This window comes from Macrobrachium rosenbergii, chromosome 4, assembly GCF_040412425.1.
Source record: "Macrobrachium rosenbergii isolate ZJJX-2024 chromosome 4, ASM4041242v1, whole genome shotgun sequence".
Classification (NCBI taxonomy): Eukaryota; Metazoa; Arthropoda; class Malacostraca; order Decapoda; family Palaemonidae; genus Macrobrachium; species Macrobrachium rosenbergii.
Window position 1 is genome coordinate 45,800,522 of NC_089744.1, and position 26,621 is coordinate 45,827,142.

A 26,621-nucleotide genomic window follows, 5' to 3' on the forward strand; every position below is an offset into this window, starting at 1 on the left:
GTTGTCAGAAAGAAGAGTAAAAGACAGTGACAAAGATCATCTGCTCTAAAATATTAAACAAAAATCAAAAGTAACAACGATAATTTTAGTACTAATAAATACTGTGGAGAATGGGAGCATGAGTCAACAAACAGTGGAAAGTGGGAACATGAGTCAACACAAACTATTTTTGGTATCAGACAACCTTGAGGAAATACTTATAACTATTTTGGGTGGTATCTCATTTTGTCTAAACATAATCCTATTGGGATATATTTTTTTTCAAGACCTGCCATGCATAGTCTGACACTGAGCAAAAATAAAAAACTTTGCAAATACTGTAACAGTATCAACTGTCTAATGTGGCTCCCTGTTCTTATGTCATCACAAGAAATGTCAAGCAATTATGTTTTAAGGATAAGGTTAATGATGACATCACAATCATTACTGTTCAATAGTTTAACCTGACCCAAGTAATGAGACATTATCCAAACACTAAATAAAACAGTTTAATTAGGAACGGGTCCCAGAGAGCTAATATTCAACAGTATAATTAAGCATTGGTGGGTGAAGGAACCATTAGTGTCATAAAAAGTGGACACCAATACTGTAATTGCAACTTTTATGAGCAGAGTGAAAAGCACAGTATGGCATATAAACCAACAAAGTGGTGACACACTGTTACCATCTACTGTTATTGAAGTAAGTGTTGCAAATGCAGCTGTGGTGAATCCCATTCCATTAACAGTATGTCATCAGGAAACAGACTGGGGGAGCAGATACCTGATACACCCAGTAAATGACAGTAATAACTATATGAATAAAACTGATGCAAACCCTCAAATACCCTGTATGGAGTTAACTGCAATATAAGAATTTAGTACAATCGCTAAACTGACTTGGAAGAAATGCAAACAGATTCCCTTACACAGCATCTCTGATAAAACAAGTTCCTTCATCTGTTATTCATTCTGTAAATGATTCTCATAATCAGTTTGCTTGTACCATTGTAACATGCTGTATGTCCAGTATGTATTAATAACAGAAATGTTTTTATTTGGATCTAACTTAACCAAATAACATTATCAAACTGATTACAGCAGGTCCTTTCCAATAGCAGTAGGTATTGCAATATACAGTACATGGAAATTTAAGTGATACCACCCTGGAAAGATAAGAGATGCTTTCCTAAGAGGCCTGTCTGACTTGTCTACGAGCAATACCCAACTGTGGATAGTTCGATAAAGTAACATTCAGTACCAGCACTACTTAATAACACAGAATATCAAAATAACTCACCTTCCTAACATTAAAACATAGAACAAGAAGTTGACTTGTGAAAATACTTATATACCTGAATTATTATTCCCTTTAATCTTGTTCCTGAGTGTCTGACATTTATTTACATATATTGATTACTGTATAACCCCTCAAAACCCTATTCAATTCTTTCCAAAATGGTAATCCCTACAAGCTGCAAAGTGCACCTGCCAAGGTAAAACATATTTTAATGACTTGAATAAACCACTTTTTGTTTTTAATATTTTCATGATTTCACATACTGTACTTCGAAATGCAACTGACAATACACATGTATTAAACATGTGAAAAGCCAATGATAGACCGACTTTAAATCTTGCCATTAGAAAAACTGCAGCAAAACCAAATGTAAAAGTATGTCAGTACCAGATAATCAGTCCTGTGAAAGCCTCAAAATTTTTAAAATATGGCCATACAAATTTAAATGAAATTTCAAATTAACAATTGAAGATACTTCCTGTTTACCATTGAGAAATTCCTATAATTATAATATTAGTTCAACATGAGCGCTCAAAACAGCTTTAGATTTTCACTGGGTCTCCCAAAATGAACATGGGAACATTTAAATTCAGTAATAATACACAATTTAAAACAATATAAAAGTAACTACAGAATGTTCATAATAAATATTTTAACAACACCACCAATTTTTATACATATAGCTGTCATATCATTTCATCCCATATAAACTAAACATACATACTGAACATTCATGATACATATATAACTATATATATATAACTATATATATATGTATATATATATACATATATATATATATATATATATATATATATATATATATATATATATATATATATATATATATATATACATATACAGGCAGTCCTCGGTTATCGGCAGGGTTCTGTTCTGAGGGTGTGATGATAACTGAAAATCGCCACTAACCGGAAAGCAGCAATTTTCGCTCTTTTTCGGTGAATTTCAGGGCATATCAGCACCGAAAAGCGCTGATTTTCGGTTACCGATGCCTCTGTTAGGTATGTACTGGCTAAAATACCCAATTATCAGCGGTGATAAGCGGAAATCGGTGATTTTCGGCGCCGAAGATTGCCGATTTTTGTCGCTAGACAGGCACCGTAAAACTGGATCGCCATTAACCAAGCCCACTGTTAACCAGGGACTGCCTGTATATCTATATCTATATCTATATCTATATATATATATATATATATATATATATATATATATATATATATATATATATATATATATATATATATATACACACACACACAAACATACAGTAGAACCCCGGACCTCAATACTAATCCGTTCCAGAAAAAGCATCGAGATGCGATTCAGTCGAGATCCGAATAAATTTTTTTCCACAAGAAATAACCGTAAACGGATTAATCCGTTCTTGACCACTAGTTATTACCCTAACCTTGCTTTTTTATACATGATATGATACACATACATTACAATTAAATAAGTTCAGAGTTAAATAACATACTGCATTTGATAAACTTTTTTATTTTTAAATGTATACTGTATCAAAAACCTGCCTTATGTTCAATGCGGCCATATTACCGATGGGAGACCGAGTGCCGTAGGTACTTGTACTGTACTGGGTAGGCACAAAAAATTGTTGCTAATAATAAAACATTGAAAAACATGCCTAATTGTTACAGTGAATTAATAAAATATTGAAAACAAGCCAAATTATGTCTGTTATCACAAACTTACGAAAAATTGTTTATAATAAGTCGACAGTTTGCCTTTCAGCCATTTGCCATGAGCGGATGTAAACAAACTAAAGTGCTGCCCCTGGTGGCCTGTTTATGTACAGTAGTATTTATGGTAAATTTCATACAGAGTATACTGGAATACTGTACGTATATTACTCTCACAATAAGGTACACAATCCTATATCCAAATTCCTCGGGGTCAGAAGTGTTTTGGTTTTTGGAATTTTTCAGATTTTGGAACTGTGGGGGTAGGGAGCATAATGAAACATCACTACTGGAGTCACTACTGCAGCAAAAACATTTTTTTTTTCTTTTTTCATATTTTTTCATTATAGTTATTTATTCATTATAGTTTATCATTATTTATATCAGTATACTGTTAAATGAATGTGAGATAATCAAGATCATCAATAATAAAATAGTAGGACAAATAAGACCATATGTTCACTAGCACATTTTTTCAACAAAAACATTCCGTAAAAAGCAAAAATATACATGATCAAAATAATTGTAATTCAACTTGTGAATTTTAATGATAAGACTACAAAACACATTTCATCATATCGATCTTGGAAAGGGTTGTTCTTTATTGTTACTAACGTCGTCATCAGTTTGCAGTCAGACATTTGAGGCCTGTCTGGGAACAGGATTCACAAGTGATGATGCATCACTGAAAAAGACTGTGTGGGATTTTCCATACCACTATATTAAAGTTAAAATTACTGTTAAATTCGTTTCCATGAAGAAACAATTACATAAAGCAGCAGTCAAATAATCATGATCATGGCAAAGTTCAAACTTAGTGCTGTACATACAATTTGTGATCGAAATGTCTATAAATAGAACAGAAGTATAGGGCTGTCATTAGCTGACAACCAGCCAGCCAATCAGGTTTTAGCTGTATTCTGTCTGAGAAAGAACAATTTACTCACGTGAAACTGACAATGACGTAAGTGCATGTGTTTTAAATACAGTACGTAATTTTAAATAGTGTATGTATTTTACTGATTACATGAAGAATAGAATGAATTCCTTCTCATTACTTTAAATGCAAAATTACTGGTTCAGAGATTCTTCAGCAACAAAATATTTTTTTTTTGCTTCAAAGGATATTTGCTAATGCTGCATTGACATATCTTCAGAACAAAATTCATCTCTTTAATCTCTTGAGGAATGTTAATCCATTTGTTTACCTGCTGGTCACACCCTTTACAGTCCACGTGACTGACAACAAAATTGGTTTGTTTTTTGCCTCTCAAAGATGTATTACCTGTACAACACAATTTTCAAAACATTATGAATACACACAAACAGTGTGCATATGTGCTAATACCTATTGGTTAAAGAGACTCAAATTTGCAGTATCTTTTGACTCTATGGCTTGGCAGTCGTACAATTATTTTATTATCTTGGGATTTTCTAAGGTCAATTCTTGGGATTTTGTAAGAAAAAAAATTTTAGTAGCAGCACACACCCAAATGACTCAGCTCAGCTGTTAGCATGCCAAACCACCAGCCTTATGAATAGATGCTCTACTTCCAAGAAAATATTTTCAGTTTTTAGAATTTTGGATAAAGGACTGTGTGCCTGTATTGCATTTTATGCAGAGAATCAGATATTTTTTCCCTAAAAAAGCACTTTAAAATATCTTTCAATAAATGTTATGATACTAAAATTGTTTTCTTCCACAAAATATCCTTGTAAAATAAGGGTGCGTTGTATGTGAGGGTGCATCTTCTACAATGGCAAATGTTACTGCCTCTGAAACACTATCACCAGCAATCTGTTTTTTGTTTTTCCATACTAACAACAATTTTTCTATTTCATCTGATATGGGAGGCCTCTGTTTTGTCAAAACTTGTAACTCTCTTAGCAACATTAGTACTTTTTGTTGCCTCTTTTTGCTTTAAAAATGTACTTATGGTGGATCTTGGTAGCTTAAACTGAGATGCTAAATCAGTCACACAAATGCCTCTTTCATATGTTTCAATAATCTCTATTTCTGAGTCCAGTCCCGTGTCAGCCGGTGAAATTCCATTACAGCACGAATTTCTAGGTATAACCTTGCTAGATATACCAGAGAAAAAGAGTTTCAGGAAAGCTGGGGTTACTACCCCCAGTCGAGCGTCTTCTAGGAAGGCGTCGGTATAAGAAGGGGTGAGTGAATTACCACTACCACGGAAACCTACTGAAAGATCTCTCCTTATCAAAATCCCCGGAACAGAGCGGTGAGTCGTTACAGCCCCACACCAAACACCCGCCAGGACGGCGACACCAGCGCCACCTACCTCATTCCATTTTCTAGCACGTGAATCTACGGTTTATTTTGTGTGCTCTTCCATCATTTTGGATTTTTCTGCTTCTACGATGGCGTCGAGCAGCTTTACCATTTCCAAGTTAAGTACCATCTTCTTGTGGGGTTTTGTTCTTTTTTTGGCTGTTATAGTCTCGTATTTTCATAAATATCGAGATCTTATTATGTCGCCACGGCGTCCCCAGCCAGCCATGTCGATCGCGAGGCGTCTCCTTCTGTCCTTTTCAGTTGGAGTCGTCTCTCATTAGTCGTTATAGATATTTTGCCCCCTTGGTTCCCTTCCTGGTGGTTCCTTGCGGTGGCTCCCCCTTATGAATTACGATCATTGGCCTACTGGCCTTTGTGGGAGTGATGCCCGTCTAGGTCCCCCCAGGTTGGGTTCCTATTGTTTTGGTCTTACTAGGCTAATTAATTTTGATTGAAGATGGTGCTCTCTTGTAGTTTTATTTTTATTTTTATTGTTTTTATTATTTTATTGAGTGGTTTACCTCGGGTGCTGGCGGCAGCCTCAGATCTAACCGCTTCCCCGTGGTAGGCTACGCTCTCTGTTGAGCACATTTTAGTTTTTATGAGTGTTGGTTATCTTGTGGAGTAGGCTTGTTAGCTTCCTTCCCTTTGCCCTGGGTGGGGAGTTCAGGTTGAGGGAGTTTTGTTGCTGTTTTCCTCCGGGATCGTTTTTCGGTGGGCAGAGTGAGCCTTGGTTCTCTTCCTCCAATTGGGGAATCGAGTTCTTAGGATGTGTTTCCTCTAGGCTAGTCGCCCCTTGCCTGCCATTCTCGATCCCTGCTGGTTCTCGGCCCAATTTCTCTCCCAGTTGCTTCCTCCTTCCCTTTTACACTCCTCCCCCTAGCCTATACTAAGGTTAGGTCCATATTAGGCTTCGCCTAGGTAGGAGTCGGGCTTCGGGTTGGTTGCTTCCAGTCATATTGCCCCCTCCAAGATTCATGGTCTGGGAGGTATGGTGCAGTTGAGCGGGTGAGCTTCTCCCCGTCTCCTGTTCCTTCCTGGTAGCCTACTCTCCTCCTTACCTTCCCCCTCCTCCTCTCCAGCCTTGCTCTACTCAATGCGGGTGACGCTAGATGGCGTTTTCTCCGAGTTCGGGACTTCTCTTGTTGGTTGAGGGATTCGCTCCCCTCCCATATTGTCCCTAGCATCGCTGTATTGGGGTTGGTGGTTTTGTTTACTCGAACGCGTTCGAAGTCATATTCGCCTCCCGTCGGTTTACGTTGTCACGGTATATATATATTGCTTCACCCTATGTTATGAACATATGAGCATTTTACCCGTCTCTGTTCTCCGGCGTGGGGAAGTAAGGGCGGAAGGTTTTTCATTATAGGGGAACGGATCCCTCCGTCCTCTTGAGTTCTTACCATCACTTGTTACTGTTTTTATTTTTAGATAAGTCTGTTATCTACAGGAGTACTCTCCTTTATTCATTATATATAAATACGTGAGTCCGGTCCTATACCAGGGGTCTCCGCCGTTATTTTACTGGCAGCCCTTATGGTTAGTTCCTGGTCTCTCTCCCCTTCATTCCCCGGAGTACTCCGGGGTCTGAAATCCTACCTTCCACTCTGTGTAATTTAGAGCTTATTGGCCCAGTTTATGATAGGGAGTTCTTCTCCGCCGGAGTATCCCGGTTGCAGTTGAATTTCCCGGCCTCGCCAGCTTTAGTTTGCTTAGGTGGAGGTTCATGTACTTTTCTACTTACAGACTGTTCGCTGTGAGGAGCCGGGTGCACCGCCTCCCTCCAACAACCCCACGGTCACGTAGTTTGTCGGACCCACGCTGGTTGTGCGGTCCGCCTGGATGACCTGATTGTTTGGCACCCTGATGGTTGTGAGGTTTGCTTTGCTCTCTGCACAACTGTCCAGGATGAGTTGGTAAGTGACAGTCTTTACATTACTCTTGCTTTATGCTCCTCATATTGTATATTATACATTGTTTATGAGGTTCCCGGAATGGTTTTCGTCCTTAGCTAATTGTTGGTTTTCTTACAGGCGGACGAAACTTCCAAGAAGTCTGCCTTGAATCCCTCCGGGCCTGGGTGGCTGGGTTTGGAAGGAACGTTCCGTCGGGGAAGCCCTACGTCCTCGACGCTAGGTTGAAGGGACTTACTCTACCCGGCGCACGGGTGGCGGCCGCAGTGCCTGAAGATCTGGCCACCCCTATCATCCAGCAGATCCGGGATGAGACCCAGCCACCCCAAGCGGATATCCTCTACGCTGAGGTCTCGGAGGATGTTGCCGCCATTAATCTCGACCTGGAACCGATGAATGTAGAGCAGGACCAGGTGGTAAGTGGTGAGGTAGGTGAGGTTGTTGGGGCGGGCCCCCCTTTATTTGACTCCCCTGCTTCATCTGTTTCTTCTTTTACAGGCTTTGTGAAGTCTTCCTCCTTGGGTGATAGAGCTCCATCTGCTATCCCCAAGTTGAAGTTGAAGACTTCATGGAAGGCGAAGGGCTTCAAGTCCTCGTCTTCCAAGAAGGCATTGCCCTTCCCCCCGTCGAAGGCTAAGGTCTCAGGACCTGTAGCCTCCGGGAGCAAGTCTGGTTCCTCCAGCAAAGGCGCGAGTAAGAGGGCTGCAAAACCAAGCCCTCCTCGCCAACCTGCTTCGATGCAGAGGCCTTTGCTAACCAGCTTTATAAGCGTTTTACGGAGGACCTGGATTCGAGATTTAGCGAAATCTCTGAGAAGCTGGCCAGTCATGATAACATACTGGCGGGAATGGCTCACCCACCCCCAGCCGAACCACAGTATGTTATCCCCGACACTGCGGACCTCCCGCCGTTCGATGTCGGTAACCCTTGGCGGTTCGCTCTCCGGGCCATCCAACATGATGGCAAGCTGACTCTTGATGGTCTTGGCACGAGACGGTTGGAGGAATTGGAGTTCTTCCCCCCCGATCTCCTGCCCCCTTACCCAGGCTTCGTGAGGCTCACGGAGGAAGCCTGGATTCGGTCAGACAAGGTTCCTAGGGAGACTGTCATCGTCCCTAGGGACCAAGCTCAGTCGGCTCTCCTGCGCACTCTGACGGAGTGGCAGGCAAATAACACGAAGTTGACTCCTTTCAAGGGGAACTTCACCATGTTCGCCCTGGGAGACAACCTTCCCACCCCTTGCTTGGACAAAGTCGCTCTGGCTACGGCCCGAGCGTGCTTTGAGGGTATTCCGGTACCTCAGCTAAGGGAGACAGACCCTACTTCCCTGGTATTCCCAGGAAGTAATGAGTTCTGGACAGACGCCCCGTCCACTTTCACGGTCGGGAAGCTGGACCCCTTCTGCGCCTCCACGCAATTTAGCGAGCAGCTCCCCAAGCTGCCGGAAGCTCTTTTGAAAGCGGAGTTTGATGCTCGGGTTAAGTTAGCCCGGTCGTTGAACTCCGTATGCCTTACTGAAGCTACTGCCGTCTCCTGCTCGGACGAGCCCTTCTTTCAGGTTTTGGCTAAGTCCTTGCTGGCAGGTTTCAGTCTGACTTATCTGAATTTATCATGGCCAGACTGGAATGTAGGAAGTTCATCTTCGCCGATGCAACTATCCGTCACGAGCCTAACAAGCTCGTGAAAAGCTCGATCTGGGGACCTAACCTCTTCCCTGAAGAGGAGGTCACAAGTGTTATGGCCGAGGCTACACGGGCCAACCAAAGTCTTCGTTCTCGCTGGGGTATTTCAGCCTACAAGCGTAAGACCCCAGAATCGGCCGGCCCCAATCGAGAGGAGGTAAACGCTTCAGGAGGCATAAGAGGCCTCACCACCAGGCGGGTAGTCCAAGCCGTCCCGGTCTCGGCAGTGGCACAGCCTTCCACTTCTAAGGCTCACCCCCAACAGTACGTGCTGGTCCAACCAGCTGCACCCTCATATGTGGCCTCACCGGCATACAACCCCACATATGAAGGCCGTGGTTATTTTCACGGCCTTAATAGGGGTTGCAAGGGGGGAGGAAGAGGCAAAGCCCCTCATAGAGGAAAAACCAATACCACCCCAAGGGGAAGACCTGGACGTGGTAGGGGGAATAAACCCGCTCCCTCCCACTGAGAGAACACAGGTAGGCGGTCGCCTGTTTTGGTTCAGGGACCAATGGACCTTCAGCCCTTGGGCACACAGCATTGTGTCCAAAGGCCTAGGATGGAGCTGGATCAAAAACCCTCCTCCTCTAACCAGGTTTTACCAGCCACCCACAGCAATCCTAAAGGATTATGTGACAGAATTGCTCAACAAACGAGCAATAAAGAAAGTAAGGCACCTAAAGTTTCAAGGCAGGTTATTCACTGTTCCCAAAAAAGACTCCGATCAGCAAAGAGTGATCCTGGATCTGTCGCGTCTAAATCTCTACATAAAATGCGACAAATTTCGCATGCTTACGGTGTAGCTCAGGTAACGGACTCTACTTCAGCGTGGAGCCGTCACCACCTCTATCGATCTTTCAGACGCTTATTATCACGTCCGGTTGGCGCTGAACTTCTCTCAGTTCCTCGGTTTCAGACTCGGGAATCAAGCCTACTCCTTCAGGGTCATGCCCTTCGGTCTGAACATTGCGCCCAGGATATTCACAAAGCTGGCGGACACGGTAGTACAGCAACTCCGGTCTCAAGGGATATCCCTAGCAGCATATTTGGACGATTGGATAATTTGGGCACCAACAGTGCCGGAGTGTCAGAAAGCCACGTCCATAGTCATCAGTTTCCTGGAGTCGCTAGGTTTCCAACTGAACAGAGAGAAGTCCCGCCTGACTCCGGAGTCCCGGTTTCAGTGGTTGGGTCTCCAATGGGATCTGTCATCTCACACGCTGTCCCTTCCGCCTCCCAAGAGGAAAGAGATAGCATCTCTCACCAGGGAGATTCCTCAAAATCCATCAGCATCCCGCCGGTCCCAAGAAAGGGTCCTTGGGTCTCTTCAGTTTGCCTCAGTGACAAACCTGCTATTAAAAGCGAAGTTAAAAGACATAAACAGAGTGTGGCGGAGTCGAGCCAATGTCAAGCTCAGAGACAAGGTCTCCTCTATCCTCAAATCTTAAAGACAAGGTTGCGACCGTGGGCCTCGGTCAAAGGCTTGTCCAATACAGTTCCGCTTCAATTTCCCCCTCCGGCACTAGTAGTTCACACAGACGCTTCCTTAAGCGGCTGGGGATATTCACCAAAAACAAAAGTACAAGGAACGTGGTCCACAATGTTTCAGCAGTTCCATATAAACACCCTGGAAGCTATGGCGGTATTTCTAACTCTGAAGAAAATCCGCCCCCCAACCGGATTCATATCAGGTTGGTATTGACAGCGCAGTGGTAGTTCATTGCATCAACAGGGCGGCTCCAAATCAGGCCGAGTAAACCAAGTAATGGTTGCTATCTTCTCCCTGGCGAACAAGCACGGCTGGCACCTGTCAGCCACCCACCTAGCGGGGGTACGGGCGTGGTGGCGGATTCCCTGTCCAGGAATGCTCCGTTGGAGACGGAGTGGTCCCTGGACGTGGAATCTTTCAAGTGGATTTGCCGCCGGGTTCCGGGCCTCCAAGTGGATCTGTTCGCAACGGAGAGCAACTTCAAGCTCCCCTGTTATGTGGCTCCCAACCTGGACCCTCAGGCGTTCGCCATAGACGCAATGACAGTAGATTGGAACAGTTGGGAGAAGATTTATCTTTTCCCACCAATAAACTTACTGCTGAAAGTTTTACACAAACTCAGGACATTCAAAGGTCAATTAGCCCTAGTAGCTCCCTATTGGCCGAAGAGCAATTGGTTCCCTCTTCTTCAGGAACTGGGATTACTGGAGTCTTGGATCCCCAAGCCCATTCTGACTCAGACAGTACAAACCAAGACTGTGTCAGCTTCCTCAAGAATTCAGAATGCCTAGTTTTATGGACTTTATAAAATTCGCAGCTCAAAAAGGAGCGAACATTGACCCTGTCAACACTCTGTTTTTAGAATCAGATAAAAGAGATTCTACTATTAGACAGTATGATTCAGCAGTCAAAAATTAGCCTCCTTCCTAAAAGCATCTGAAGCCAAAATCATGACAGCTAATTTAGGAGTTTCCTTCTTTTAGATCATTGTTTGAGAAAGGCCTAGCTCCGGCCACTATTACCACAATCAAGTCAGCATTAAAGAAAGTATTTTTTACGGCTTTAAAATCGACCTCACAGATTCCTACTTTTCATCTATCCCCAGAGCATGCGCTCGTCTGAGACCAGTATCACGCCCACAGTCTGTTACGTGGTTTCTCAATGACGTCCTTAAGTTAGCATCAGAGATGGATAACTTTCATTGCTCTTATCAGGATCTGTTAAGGAAGACTTTATTTTTGATTAGCTTGGCTTCAGGTGCTAGAATCTCAGAGCTGTCGGCTCTCACTAGAGGTGATAATTATGTGAACTTCCTCCGTCTGGAGAGGTCCTCCTTTCCCCTGACCCTAGATTTTTAGCTAAGAACGAAGACCCACAGGACAGGTGGTCTCCTTGGAAGGTGGTGCCCCTTCCTCAAGACCAGTCTTTATGTCCAGTTTATACACTTAAATCTTACCTTTTAAGAACTCCACAGAGTAAGTCGGGTCCTCTTTTTATCAGGAGAAAGGTGGTACTCTTTCACTAAATGCTATAAGACAACAAATTTTATATTTCATTAAACAGGCCAACCCAGATTCAATCCCCAAGGTTCATGATATTCGAGCAGTTGCTACTTCCATTAATTACTTTCATAATATGGACTTTTGGAGTTATCTAAATTTACGGGTTGAAATCACCTCTAGTGTTTAAACGCCACTATTTAAAAACGCTGAAGCCCTGAAATTTTCTACCATAGCTGTGGGAAGTGTCATCTCCCACCTTAATTAATCATATCCTTGTCCTTTCCTTTCCCCGCCCGCCTGCCTCATTTACTTTTCTGCTTATTCTCCTGGTTGATTATACCTCACTGCCTGGCTCCTCATATTGTTGTTTCTTGTACCTGTTGATGGAAAAAGCGTAATCTGAAATGCCATGATTGTTTCTCTTGTAGGGGTACTGGACAGTTTTTATTTGGCTCCATGTACCCCAGATGAATGTATATATTAATGTTAATTGATTTTGTCTCTTACGTGTTTAGCCTAAGTTTACGTGTATAGTATTAAGGTTATATTTGCAGTTATTTTGTGCGCTTTTCATGTTTCACCTTGCTTTAAGTAATTTTAAGGTTTTTGGGGCTTTTTCTCCGTCGTGTCGGGACCTGCCCATGTTTCATAGTATTAAGTTTTTTAATGTGCCTTAGATTTAATATGCCTTAGTCTTAGTGTTCTTGCTACATGGAAGAGATTGCTTAATTAAAATTATTTTGGTAAAACTTTTGCCTTTTCTTCAGATTACCCCTCCATTTCTTTTTCCTAGTAGTTGCAGCCTTGGCATGATTCTCTATCACGATTTCACCGGCTGACACGGGACTGGACTCAGAAAAGGGATTTTGACAGAGGAAAAAATCTATTTCTGAGGAAGGTCCCGTGTCACCCGTGACCCTCCCTGAATTACCTAGTACTCTCCCCCTCTTGCACATGCCAAGTCTGGGGTTAGTGCTAGCATGGAATGAGGTAGGTGGCGCTGGTGTCGCCGTCCTGGCGGGTGTTTGGTGTGGGGCTGTAACGGCTCACCGCTCTGTTCCGGGATTTTGATAAGGAGAGATCTTTCGAGTAGGTTTCCGTGGTAGTGGTAATTCACTCACCCCTTCTTATACCGACGCCTTCCTAGAAGACGCTCGACTGGGTAGTAACCCCAGCTTTCCTGAAAGCTCTTTTTCTCTGGTATATCTAGCAAGGTTATACCTAGAAATTCGTGCTGTAATGGAATTTCACCGGGTGACATGGGACCTTCCTCAGAAATAGATTTTTCCTCTGTCAAAATCCCTTTTAAGTTTAATTGTGGTTCTTACCATTTTCTTTTTCTGATTGTTTGCAATGGCTTTCTTGGGACCCATGTTTTTATCAAAATACAGGACAAAAAGCCACAAAAACTAAGGAAATAGATCAAAACACTCTAAGTACAGCTGAGTGGGGTTAAACAAAGCCTGGGAACAACGCCACCTAGCACTGACTGAATGAAACACGAAACACTGTTTGCAAAAATCATGTGGTTTACCAGGTTGGATTCCCTTTTTTCGCAGAGCTCCAATAAAAAATTTACTCAAGATTTCGGGTCAAAGTCCACTTATGTTGAGTTCTGATACAGTTAAGAACTTTGGAGAAAATAGCCTAGTATGTACTTCTTTTTATGGTCCTTTATTCATATTAGGAAAAACGTACTAGCATACTGCCCTAAAATCAAAGACTGCATTATTTGCAAAAATACAAAACTGAGAAAAATGGTAGATACTGCAGTTTTCCCTTGCCTTACTACTGACTTTACAGATACTACAAATGGGATCTCCTAAATACTCATGGAGAGCATTGAAGAATCATTCTGAAACAGCAGTAACTTGTGTATTTTGTGTTTCACGAGCCCAATTGAGATATGCCACATATCTCAATTTCGAAAATTTTACAGATACTATAGTATTCCATTTTAGGGCAGCATAGACCAAGGAAAATAGCATAATAAAGCACAAATAACTAAAAAATGCAGTAATCCAGCTGACATAAATACACAGCCATTTTGAGAAAAAGTGCAAAAATAAAAAAAAAACACTACCCCTCACGAGTTACCAATAATTCAGCAGACAATAATTATACACAAAATTTCTCACTGCCAGCAACCACTTAATTTTGTAAATGGACAGCATTCCTCATTTAACTCATTTGGTTCTTCTCTCAATATTTGAGTTGGTTATAAATGATTTGTTTAACCAGACCTCTGAACACTTTTAGGGAGATTTAACTGATAATCTTTTGCTTGTTTTGATACTCCAGTAGCATAGTCTCACCACCCATTTTGCCTTTATCTTTTTATGCCCTCATAATTTTGTTCTCATTTCAGATTAAAAGAAAAAGAATGAGTGAATGCATACTGTGAGAACTAATCACTGGCCTTTGTGCCAAGGGGGCTTAATCTTATTACTCAGGAGTGAAACTGAAATTAAGCACACCGCTGTTTTAAAAAGAATAATGTAATAAAATTGGATGGACAATTTATTGCTACTTAACTTCTGTACTTCTAACATTTCTAAAAATAACATAACCCTAGCTTGTCATTTTTCTGACCTTTTGTGGTGAATCTGGTAAAAGTACTGCACTTCGCTGCAGCCATTCAGTAAGCATACAGTTTATAAAGATTGACCCTGCATACCAATGGATTTTGAACAGGGTGCTAAATAATGATTTTTACCATTCATAGCAAACAAATCTGAGAATTTTATTAAACTTAAAAACTCTCATTTATTGAAAGACTAATCTTATGCTTTACAATGGACTTGCTAGCAAGTATGGAAAATTAATTTTCATCAAATTTAACCTTTTTACAAATGTTCATTTAACTACAGCCTGAAATTTGAAAACTCAATTATCTTCTCAACACGATATATGAGATTCCGAGGCTCTGGAAACAGATTCTTATTTTTGAATGAATGTCAGCTTCCAGGATGAAAGCAATTACACATATTTGCATCTGAAGGAGGATTGCTTATAATCATACTCCACTATGAGTCTGTATCAGTAAAACTTGTCTTTAGCCTCCCATATTAATTTGACAATAATGATACAAGTATACTGTACAGTATAAAAGTACTGTGCTAAGTTAAATTAACTTACTTTGGTCAGCTGCCTTCCTGCCCAATCGATGTACCATAAAATTCTGAGTAGCCCCATTTTTACCAAAAATGTTACCATTGTCAAGATAGTATGCAAGCCCTAAGTCAAAGTTTACCCTTTATTTAACTGCTTTCTTATTCAACACACTAAGTTAGGGACATAAGCATAATTTCAACCACCAAATTTTTGTAAGATAGTATGGCTCTCCAGCAGTTTTTTTTTACCTCTTCCAGTTACACATGTCCAGGCTGAACTCGTAAATTTGCTGATTTTCTAAAATTATATGCAGGTAAGTTCAATGTTGTAGCAGTAACAGGAATAATTTCATATTTAGATCATTTCATTCATAACGCATTGGAAATAAGAGAAATCATAAAGAAATCTAAAATATGACAAACTACAAAAAATAACACTGCATGCACAACAAAATGTTGAATAATGGTAATCTGAAGCTTTTGCAAAAGAATACAAGTTACCTGTAACATGACAGACTCTGATATGATTATCTGTTATAAACAAATGACAAAAGGATAGAGTCATAAAGCAGTTTCCTTAGCTATTTCCTCCTACCCTACCAACTACTAAGAGGCTTAATTCCCCTTTATGTAACAAAAATATTATTAAATTTGTCATGAAAACAAATATAAAATCCTACAAGTATATAATCAAACATTGTATTTACATGTTAAATTTGTTTCTACTACATACTCACATATCAAAGTAAAGCCATTATTAACATGTTCATTGTATATGGATTAAGTTATAGTTGTGTATTATAATCAGTTAAAGCTGTACAGCACAGTTCTTTAAATGAATCAGCATCTTGAATATTTTCCTCTTCATAAAGTCTGAAACATCATCTTTCATCTGTCATCAGTATAATACTTCAAAAACAATATTTTCCAGGAATCATGATAAAATACCAGTTGTTAAAATACAGTACAGTAACACTACTTAATTAGAATACGAGCTTAGCAATCCAAAAAGGTTTTTCAGCCATAATAAATTTCACACATGACCTGTATTATTCAGTGCAATGCCAACATGACCATTCCGTTGCTGACACTTGATTTCTATTCTATTGTACTCAATTTAGTTTTTTATTTAATCTTAATTACTTTCTTGAAAACTTTATTAAGAATAACCATGAACCAGTTAACACACAGTTGCAGAGAAATAAAAAATGGTGTTAACAACTAATGAAGGGCATACAAAACATTCACAAATACTGAAAAAAGAAATCATAAATTTTAATAACTAATTCTCAAGCTAACAACAAATATGTTTCACACAGTTTCACAAAATGACTCTGAGGAACATTTACAGTTAACTAAGGTAACACATGCAAATTGATAGAGAATCACAACCCATACAAACTGCCATGGAAACATCGTTATACCATATGACTGCTTATCTTTGGAAGGGGTAAAAAAACAACAGGTAATGGCTTAAAGAAAAGCTGACCAATAAATTTCCTACTGCATGCAAGAACATCTTCATTTCTAACAGGACCACTTGTAGTCCCTAACCTAATCTTCAGGCCTTACAAAATGCATTATTAACCTATTAAAGAGGATGAAAACATGCCATATCATTTATGTCACTATGACTTGAAAAGAAACTTTCATGAAATTGACTTCATTATAAAACTGAAGTAAATTGTGAATCATAAAAATATATGCCTTCAAATGAGTCTGTGTACAGCCATTCTAAAGATGATTTATAAAACATTCACCATGTACAGCAGGCTTCATGAATTCTGGCACTGATCAAGGTGAGCTAAGGAGATGGCAACTCCACATGTAGCAGGTAATATCCCGATGATTGGCAAATAAAAAGCAGCATGTTTACTAAATGACAGTATAATGTCAACTAATAAAGTAACAATATTAAATAACAACACTGTGGAGTTGCCAGATGCCTCTAGCCAGCTGTGATATGTAATCAAATTCATGGAGCCAACTTTACACTAATAGTGTGTTATGTAATGTACAAGTATGTAAAGGATAATATGATTCTATTGTACTTTATGAAAATGTAATTAATCTCAAGGTGCATTCCTCAGAGCTAGGATACCTTTCAAATTTCTTCTCCTACAGGTATGGTATAATAAAGTTCCACTCCTTTCTCTGAGTGCATTACAAACTAAATTCCTGTGAACCAGATTATTCATGAACAGAGTATCCCTCAAATAAGACTAAAAGAAGTTACATAAGAGATTCCTAATGCCTTAAAACAGGTTTTAGTCATCAAAACTGATAACACATTAATGGTAATTTTAATTACTGTCTTTAGAAAAATGAATAGCAATGTGAAAATCAATATAGTTTCATGAAAAAACAAAATAAATAAGAAAGCTACCTCTACAAACTTTTATTGGCTTAATGAGATACTGAAATTGCTGCTAAACTCTAGCACAAAAATCTTTTTTCCGATATACTATATTTGTATGCCAAATTCCATTTATTAGAGTAATAAAACTATTAAAAACTTCTATATGTTTAATAAGACCTAAATATGATGACATCAGTATATAATAAAGTGTAAAGAAATACCATGATAACCAACATAATCTAACACAAGTTATTCCACAGCACCATGTTTCTCTGCTACAGGCTATTTAGCTTATGAACAATATCATTACCCCATTCACTTTTTGTTATTATGACAGTACACAAGTTTACTATTTTGCTCATAGCTACTTTTACTTGTCATCCATATTGTCCACTGTAAGAAGTTCATCATCGAGATCAAGGCTTTTGGACAGTTTCTTTTCAATGCTTGTAAATTATAACAGAAACAAAACTGGCCAAAAAGAATATCATAAAATAGTAACCTGATCCTTGATTATCATTGTTAAATAGTTTTACCAGACCTCTCAGTCCAAATACTTGATAATTAGGCAATAATAAAATTTAGTTTTCATTCAATAAATTGCACTCTTTACATATCTAATAATTGGATAAATTGGAAATGAAGAAGACTGACAGAATTTCTTCAAATATTTTCTTTCTAAAACTTGACAGTCACTGCTGGATGAAGTCTCCCTATTCACATAAAATATCGTTTAAATGATTACTGCACATGGACAGTGGACCATGTGAGCTATTTATCAAATGCCACAATCCAAAAATGGGTTTGATCTGTTTTAATTTATCAGATTCATTATTTCATAGTCAGCCATTTATTTAAGTAGATGGGTTTTAGCCTGATTTAGATAACTACATCACACATGAGCATAATACCTCAATAACATAATCAGTCTCTTCCCATTAACATTCAACACTATTTTTATCTTGTCTTCAAACATCACCCACATCCTTTCCTAACCCTACAAACTAGCACCTAAATCTCTGACATTTCTCATTATTTCATCCACAAAGAAATTACAGTCTATGAGAAACACATTCTTGTTTGAGTCCAACTTTTACACCAAACCAATCAGTTTATCGTCTATAATTCTAACCAATGAACCTTCATAAAAAAAGCTCCAAACTGTTCTCTGTACCAGCCATCATGTACTGTCTGTACTGCAACTTGACCATTTCTAACATTAGCTTTTTCAAGGTCCAAGCAGCTTTTCGCTTCACTCTTTGTCCTTAAAGGCTGGCTTGGATACCAAAATACAAAAAAGCAAACTGGTGCCCAGAACAATAACTCAATTTTGATTATGTGAGCATCAAATTACTGGTAAACTAGTTTCACAGTTAAGCAGTTCAACATAGATGGTTCAATGTCAATGACAAAACCCGACTCTTAAAACTTGTGTTATTATTGCCTCTTTTTTAACTTTTTTTTCCATTTTGACATTAAAAGAAATGATAATTTGTTCAAAATGGTTTACAAATATTTTCTTACTTCTCTCTCTTCTTTCTTGCATTTAATATGAATCATCTGAGAAAAAGCCTGGTATGGGAAACAGTAATTACATCAACAACAAATAAAATCCTTTAAAAATTTTCTCTGCTCAAACCAAACTTTCTAACTCCCATCTGAATTACACCTGCAAAATTATCCAAAAATACTTAAAAATACGTTAATTCTACGCACATTTGTTCAAAATACTATATACAATTTTGTCTCAGCTTCTAAAATCTTGCGTACTAGTTTCCATATAAATTCTGTTGTAATGTTCTACTTTGCAGTCTAAACCCTAAAACTGGTACAATCACCTCCTAATCATCTTTTTCCTTACAAAACGTACCATTCATTCATCATCCATTCTTATGGAATCTTTCCCTCATTCAAACCTTACACACCCTGGTCAGTCATTTAACTGATCCCTCTCTGCTGTACCAACTAGTTATTAGATTGGTAAGAGTTGCCATGATTCATTTATAGCCCATGGAAGTGATCTGAGCACTTTACCTGCAAAATTTGTTCAACTTGCATGGCGTGAAATCTTGAACATACATGTATGTTTCCCGGACTCCACCACAAAGATATATGTAAACATATATGTATGTCACCCATCCACAAGGGGTTAAATGACAACTGCTTTCTTCTTTCCTTCATGCCCAAACATCTCAATCTTTGAGATCATTAGTCTATTTTCAGGCTCTACACGCCATGTCTCTTGTAACATGATGGTTCAATAAACTTAAGCTGGGTGTCTTGACACTTTGTAGTTTATTTCTTTGTAAGTGCCCATGTTTCCTAGGTAAATGCCTCAAACAAGGGTCATAATAATTTTTACTTTTTAATGGGATACTCTTTATCTACAAGTAGTTTAGTGATCCTCTTCACTTCATCCAAACTGTTACTGTAATTTTCTTTTTCTTCCAACTCACTTAATGCTGGCTTTGCAATTCATTAAGTAAACCAGAATATAGAAATTTTCTACCTCCTCCATGGCCTGCCCTTCCAGCATAATTTGGTCTCCCTCCCTCTCTTGACTGTTCTAATACATTTTATCTGTAATTTTCACTCACCCCCTTGGACTTATATACTACTAACATGGTAAACTAAAAAATAATTTCACCAGCAATCTGTATCATCTAACTCAGTTTTTTTATATGATTTTTGCTATCAATAAGCAATGAAAACATTGGATAACTGATAACACTATGCAAAAAAGTACATTAAACTAAATTAGAAGGGGGTAAAAAGCTCTCCCTATCACTTATTTAGTCATTCAGAAATTTCTTCTCCACTGCACTCTGTTACACAAATTATCAAACCGGTACAGTATATTGTTCATTTTTCAAAAATGGCATTCATGTTACTGGAATCTATCATATTTAATTTTGAGGTTAACGCCTAAGCATGAACCAACCATGGAACCAGTTGAATATTTCACTCACGGAAATGTAAACATGACATATATTGTAAACAAATAAGCAACACAGCCACACCATCTGCACAAACTCAAGGAATCCAAACTAGCCAATGAGTAAAACTTAATTCCTTAAAAAATATTATACCTACTGTCTGTCTGTAATTAAAAACTTGTGAGGTAGGAGATCTAAAAATCATAACAAAACTACAACATGAAGATACGGTTATGCCTTATGATGCATACATTAAAGAAACATGCTTCAGTTTGCAACAGGTAGCCTTCTAATTTATGAAAAATATTATAATGCTGAAAATCTTTCAACATTCTGATATGTTAAAGAAAGGAGTTTTTGAAAAATATTGTTTCCAAAATGCATTACAAAATATACTATCTCCTAAAGATTTTAGGTCTGTGCATACGAAAACAGCATATACTGTACTCAGTAAAAAATTTTTTCTTTAAAAAAAAAAAAAAGTTTTACTTTTAAAACTCTTCAAATCAATTTAAGTTCATGAGCAAAATTCATATATTGAAAGAGTCTCTTAGGAGAGCAATTACAGAGAAAAATTTGTTAGAATATAATGCAAGTTTGAGTCATAAAAGAACATAATGTCTACTGCACAAAATGTCTTATACCAATCTAATTCATGTGCAACACCAGCCTTCACTCATTCTGTGGAGGTACCATACAAAATACCCTATACAGGACTATGTATTTACCTAAAAAGTGCACCTTCAGTTCAACATGTAATGGTAAATGTTACTTTCTCTAGTACAGTAATATAACGTGTATTGGTAAGATGTTCTGGGCATAAATTAACTAAAGCACGTGAAATGAATAACAAACTATATATTTGAGTGAAATGAATGATTTTAACATGTATGTCACTTGCTAATTCAGGTACATATTTGTTAACTCCATAATACAGTGTAATTCAGAATGCAGGTCTCTGGAGTGGACTCCATGCACTGTACACAGTATTTCGATGTGCAACAGTAAAAAAGCAACCTCTAGATACACTTAACCTACAAATACTAACTTCTAGCAAATGCACATCTATCTCACAAGCTCATCACGAATTGTTTCAAAGCAGACCAAAGTTTGGCCTGTTTAGCTATATAAGGAGAGAGGGAACACAAAAATAAATACCATATCTATCATAAATAACTAATGTTTCCTAAGCATGACATATGTGTAAATTTCATCTATGCAAAAGTTTTACATTACTGTGCTTGCGTTGAAGTTAACATATTTCATTATCATTAAATACTGGATAAGCAAAATGACTCTTGTACAATACAGTAATGTACTTTTGTATCTTGAATGCATTTTTATGTTTCCACATGTTTAATGCACGGTCAGTGTGAATTTCTGTCATAAACAGTTGTTAGTGCATTTTCACACAAATTCTAGCTAATGCCAAATGAGTAATATGTCATCTGTACTTTTACTTCAAACTATACCATCTACACATCTACAATATTTTCTTGTTTATCATATTATTTCAGTCATCACACATAAACAAACCCATTACAGGTTTCAGAAGTTTCAGCAAAAAATACAACACTCTGGACAGCGGAGTGGGGAGTAGTGAATGAGTATGGGTCATGCAAAAATTTTTTGGAATAAGCACGAATCAGTTTTATATATGCTTATATTTGCATACAATAAGTTTATATTTATAAGTTATAAACACAAATATATACTGTACATATATATATATATATATATATATATATATATATATATATATATATATATATATATATATATATATATATATATATATATATATATATTACACACACACACTCCTATGTATGCATACATATTATACATATATAAATATAAAATTTATTGTGATTAAGTTGATATGGGTATCATATTTACCATTATAATCAAATCATAAAATTCAAATACCCAAATGAACTATCACAACAGTTGGTGCCTATTCAAAGAAATTTTCAAGTTCTGAATACATGATGCATTTAACTTAAACTGAAAATATTCATTCAATTTTAGAAGTTTCAGCCAACCTACTTTTTCAAAGCTTAAGACTGAACGATCACAAGACTACTGAGACTGTAAGACAGAAGAGTATGTAAAACACAGTTATATTGAAATATGAATAGAAATAATCAGAAAATATTTTGAATTCAATTAGAGCAGAGGCCAAAAAATGAGAAGGCATACACAGGAAAATTCTAAACAGCATAGAAACGTCACCTACAAGAAGGATGTTCTCAAGATGAGTTGGGGAATGGGGAGGGCTGAACACTGATAGGTCTACCAACAACAGAGAAATTTATAGCCTACTGAGAATTACCGTAAATGTTCAAGACCAGAAAACTTGAAGCAGGATAAGTCTGCAAAGATCTGAGATAGATTTTCAAACAATACTAGGCATATTAAACAGATATGCAGTATTCTAAGAGATTCCTAAATCATGTCTCAACCACAAGACTGGAATTTTTCTCACTTGATATGGACATGAAAAATTCTTAAATTTAATAAAATTCTTCATGCCAGAGCAATTGGCATTTTGAAGAAGAAATGATTAAGCTCACCACTACCACAGGATAGAAGGTAAAAATATATGTATATATCCATATGACAGCTGCATACGACAAATAGTACCATCTCTCAAATTTGTATAAATGCAACACATGAACAAGAAATACTTTGCAAATCCTACAGAGATGTATACATATCTGAGAACCAGTCCTCATGGTAGTTAGAGGACAAAATTTAATAGTATCTGTCTACTGAGGTACCACAACTGGCAATACAAAGATGTATCCAACTGCACTTGTGCAAGGTAGAATTATTATAATGCTAGTGATACATTAATCTATGCTTTATGGATGAATTTCATACACTATATGACACTGTTCACAAAGTTATACTGGATTATGTCATAGTACTTAGAAAAGCATTAACTGAAATAAACTGCAGATATCTCACTGAAATCTGCATTACTGCACCATGAGCCTCTAAATACCTTGAAAACAACTGGTACTACTACATCTAACACCTTTCAAATCTAGACAGCCATTAGTAAATTTCCTTGTAAACTTCAGCTATTCCAGTTACTTGAAATTCATCTAGCACCATCACTATATCTTATGATGAACCATTTCAAAAGATAAAAAATTACCTTTCAACAAATTTCATTTAAGATATATTAGTGACGGTTTTAAATAGGAAACTATGAAGGTCAAGGGAGGGAAATGGCAGTAGGTGACGTTACTACCAAAACTGGTGTAGTGCCTGGTGTGTAAGAGAGAGAGTGCCCTCTGCTCTAGCCGCGCCACAGCCATCGACCCACCACCACTCCCGCTGCCGCTGCCACCACCACCACCAATACTGCCACCACCCACACTCCCAGCACTCGAAGGTGCTGAGTGAGGCCCACCCGGAGTGGGTGGGGGGCTGCAGGGGGGGTCTTCTGGGGTGGTGGTAAGCCCTCCCCCTCCGCCCGCAGTGGTGAAGGCCCTGACCAGGCGTGCTCGAGTACCTTGGCTCCTGCAACGGCGCATGTTGTCCCCTCGTTCGCTGCCAAAACGACGCATTCCACCTGCCCGACCTCCCCCCGTAGGCGACAGGCACACCCCGTTCAGCTAGAACACATGCCCACCCCTCAGTTAACAGCCACAGGACTCATGCTACGGCTGCTGTTGTTATTAAAAACAGCTCTAACTGAAGACAGCAGCAATATTTTTTTTACATTAACTAATAGCATAAGTCTGGTGGAGCAGCAGGGGGACGAGTGGTCCAGGCTAAGGGTGGCCAAAGAGGCCACAGCTAAGGCAGGGCCTAGGTGCTGCCTGGTGAACCCGTGCTGTGCTCCTCATGCACTTTGACCCCCTTATAATCAAGCAATATAAGGCAGATTTGAAGACCCTTTTTCATTTTAATCTCCTACTGAATGCACAGAAAAATGATAATTAAAAATACAAATACTTAAGTGAAGGGTATACAAATCTGATTTTTCTAGAACTGTCTTAAATTACTTATAAGGTTTTAGTTTCTACCTTAAAATATAATTATCTGAAAATGGAAGAAACTGTGGAAAACAAAAGTATGTAGTACTGGACTAAGAGTGACTGTGTAAAATGTTGCCTTCAAATTCACATTTTCTTCCTTTCCCTGATACACAAATGTAGACCAGTCTTGTCCTTAGTTAATGATGTTCATACAGGAAACCATTCTAAAACATCATTTATTTGGACAAATAACTATAGAGAGAACTAAATAAAATATGGAACACGATTAACTTAAAAGAACATAAAAGCCTAATACAGTACTGCTCTTGAAAATGAAACAAAAGAAAAAGTCAATCATGTTACCAAAATAAATAATCATGTAATAAGCTCCTCTTGAGAAATAAGGCCTCTTCACTTGAAAGAATTCTACATTATATAAAAAAAATATGGTTACATAATAGCATGACAGTATGTTCCATATTCCATTTTGCAGAAATCTAAAAGCCACACTCAATATTCCTTAACTACTATTATAATATATGGGCTTCATTTTGAAACTGTGCATAAAAATACTGGTATTTACAGCAGTCATTTTACCTCTGAAATACAGTACCAATATTTTGATGAGACATCAAATAAATTTTTAGCATTCATTTAGTGCACCATGTCTATCTATGTGATATGTTTATATACATTGGTCTTAAAAAGTATATTTGCAGTTTCCATCTTATACTCTGCCAATTTTTGCTTCACACACTAGCTACTTTGCTCCTTTAAATATGAACTGTACAACAAGTCTGGAGCCACTAGGAAAATAAGATAGTTTTTCAACAAGCAAATTTAACCCTTGCCTACTATAGCTAAGGTTGTAAGATAAAGCATTATTTCAAGCCACCTATAAAAACTAAACTACAAAACAGGCTATCATTACTTTAAATATTTACCAATAATTATAAATGGACTTTTAAAAAACTTAAGGCAACTGCGGTCTCCATTGCAATTCGTATTGGGGATGGTCGTATTAATGACACTCGGAGTGGCATTTAAAGTAGGTATAGATGATATCATGTTAGAAGTTGGAGTTGTATGAGGTAAAGATGTAACAGGTGTGCTAACAGAGGTGGTAGAAACTGGGGAAGAGCAATTGGATACATCCTTCTACAGTGCAGCAGTATAGGGGTAGAAATGGAAGAGGATTAAATGTATGAACCAAACACCAGACCATAATTTCATTTGACAGTATCTAAAATATACAAGTAAACTTACCAAACTATTGTTATATCCAATACTGCAGGCAACAGTAACAATAAATGAACACTGCTGTGCACATCATACCAAAATAAAATTCAATACAAAGCCTCTTTTCATATTAAACTAAGTACAAGAACTTAAATGCAAAGCACATAATCCTATCATACCTATCCATATCTACATAAAAGTAAGTGCTTTCCTCTTCTATAAAAAACTGGTGCATAATGTAACAAATCCATTAAGAATCCCCAGTATTTCCTCAGAAGCCTCATACCATATCTGACACAAAGTATTCTTTCTACCATATATTCACTTTAGATCACCAAACACTGAAGAGATTCTAAATGCAAATGTTTTTACAGATATTATTTACAAACAAAATCATGCATGTCATTATTTGAAAGGGAATAGAAAATAACACATGAAAGCCATTCAAACCCTCAAGGTTTTTTCATTTTGTGAACTCAGTTCAATAAAAATAAAACACTCAATAGAAACCCTTTTCATAGGGATTTCTCTTTTGTGGCTAAATATCTTAGATTTGCCGCATTTAACCATCTTTTGTCACGTTATGTGGTATTATGTCCAGCAAAAGAAAAATTAGAGCAACAGTTACTTGGCATTGCTTGGCTGATATGGGCCACACCGGCTAGATGAAACTTTGATTATAGAGAACATACTTCCACAAACTGTTCTTCAGTGCATCAAACATGTATTGTGATGGCAAGTAATAAATATGCTTATATTTTTTCTAAGGAGCACATAAATCTATGCATCGTGTAATGTCACATAATACAGAATACAAAACATTGCAGCTAAGTTATCACACCGTGTAAACAAACACTGCATCCACAAAAACTGCCAAAACAAGGTCAAATATATCAAAGTGGTAAATAACAGGCTCTAAGCTTGCCTCCATTTGTTACAACTGTTTTAACAGTGGCTGGGTTCCTAATAGAGCACAGGCTTAGCTATAAATTTGGCATCTGTACTAAAAGAAATAGCTCTCTTCATATGTTTCCACCTTATTTAAAATGACAAAAGTTCCAATTCAGCACTGGCATGGAATTTTCATTTAAGATGCAT

At 38.0% G+C, this 26,621-nt stretch overlaps 1 protein-coding gene across 8 annotated transcripts in view; it reads right to left on the bottom strand.

Annotated features, from left to right (window-relative positions):
• The window catches only part of Tomosyn (syntaxin-binding protein tomosyn), a 991,423-nt gene that overhangs the window by 257,903 nt on the left and 706,899 nt on the right, over positions 1–26,621 (bottom strand). Inside the window, exon 14 of one of the 8 annotated variants that reach the window (XM_067096177.1) lies at positions 23,816–23,918. The exons of the other annotated variants lie outside the window; for them this stretch is intronic. Coding sequence (XP_066952278.1) covers positions 23,816–23,918 — 103 coding nt within the window. The remainder of the gene's footprint in view (positions 1–23,815; positions 23,919–26,621) is intronic. 8 annotated transcript variants of the gene reach the window in all.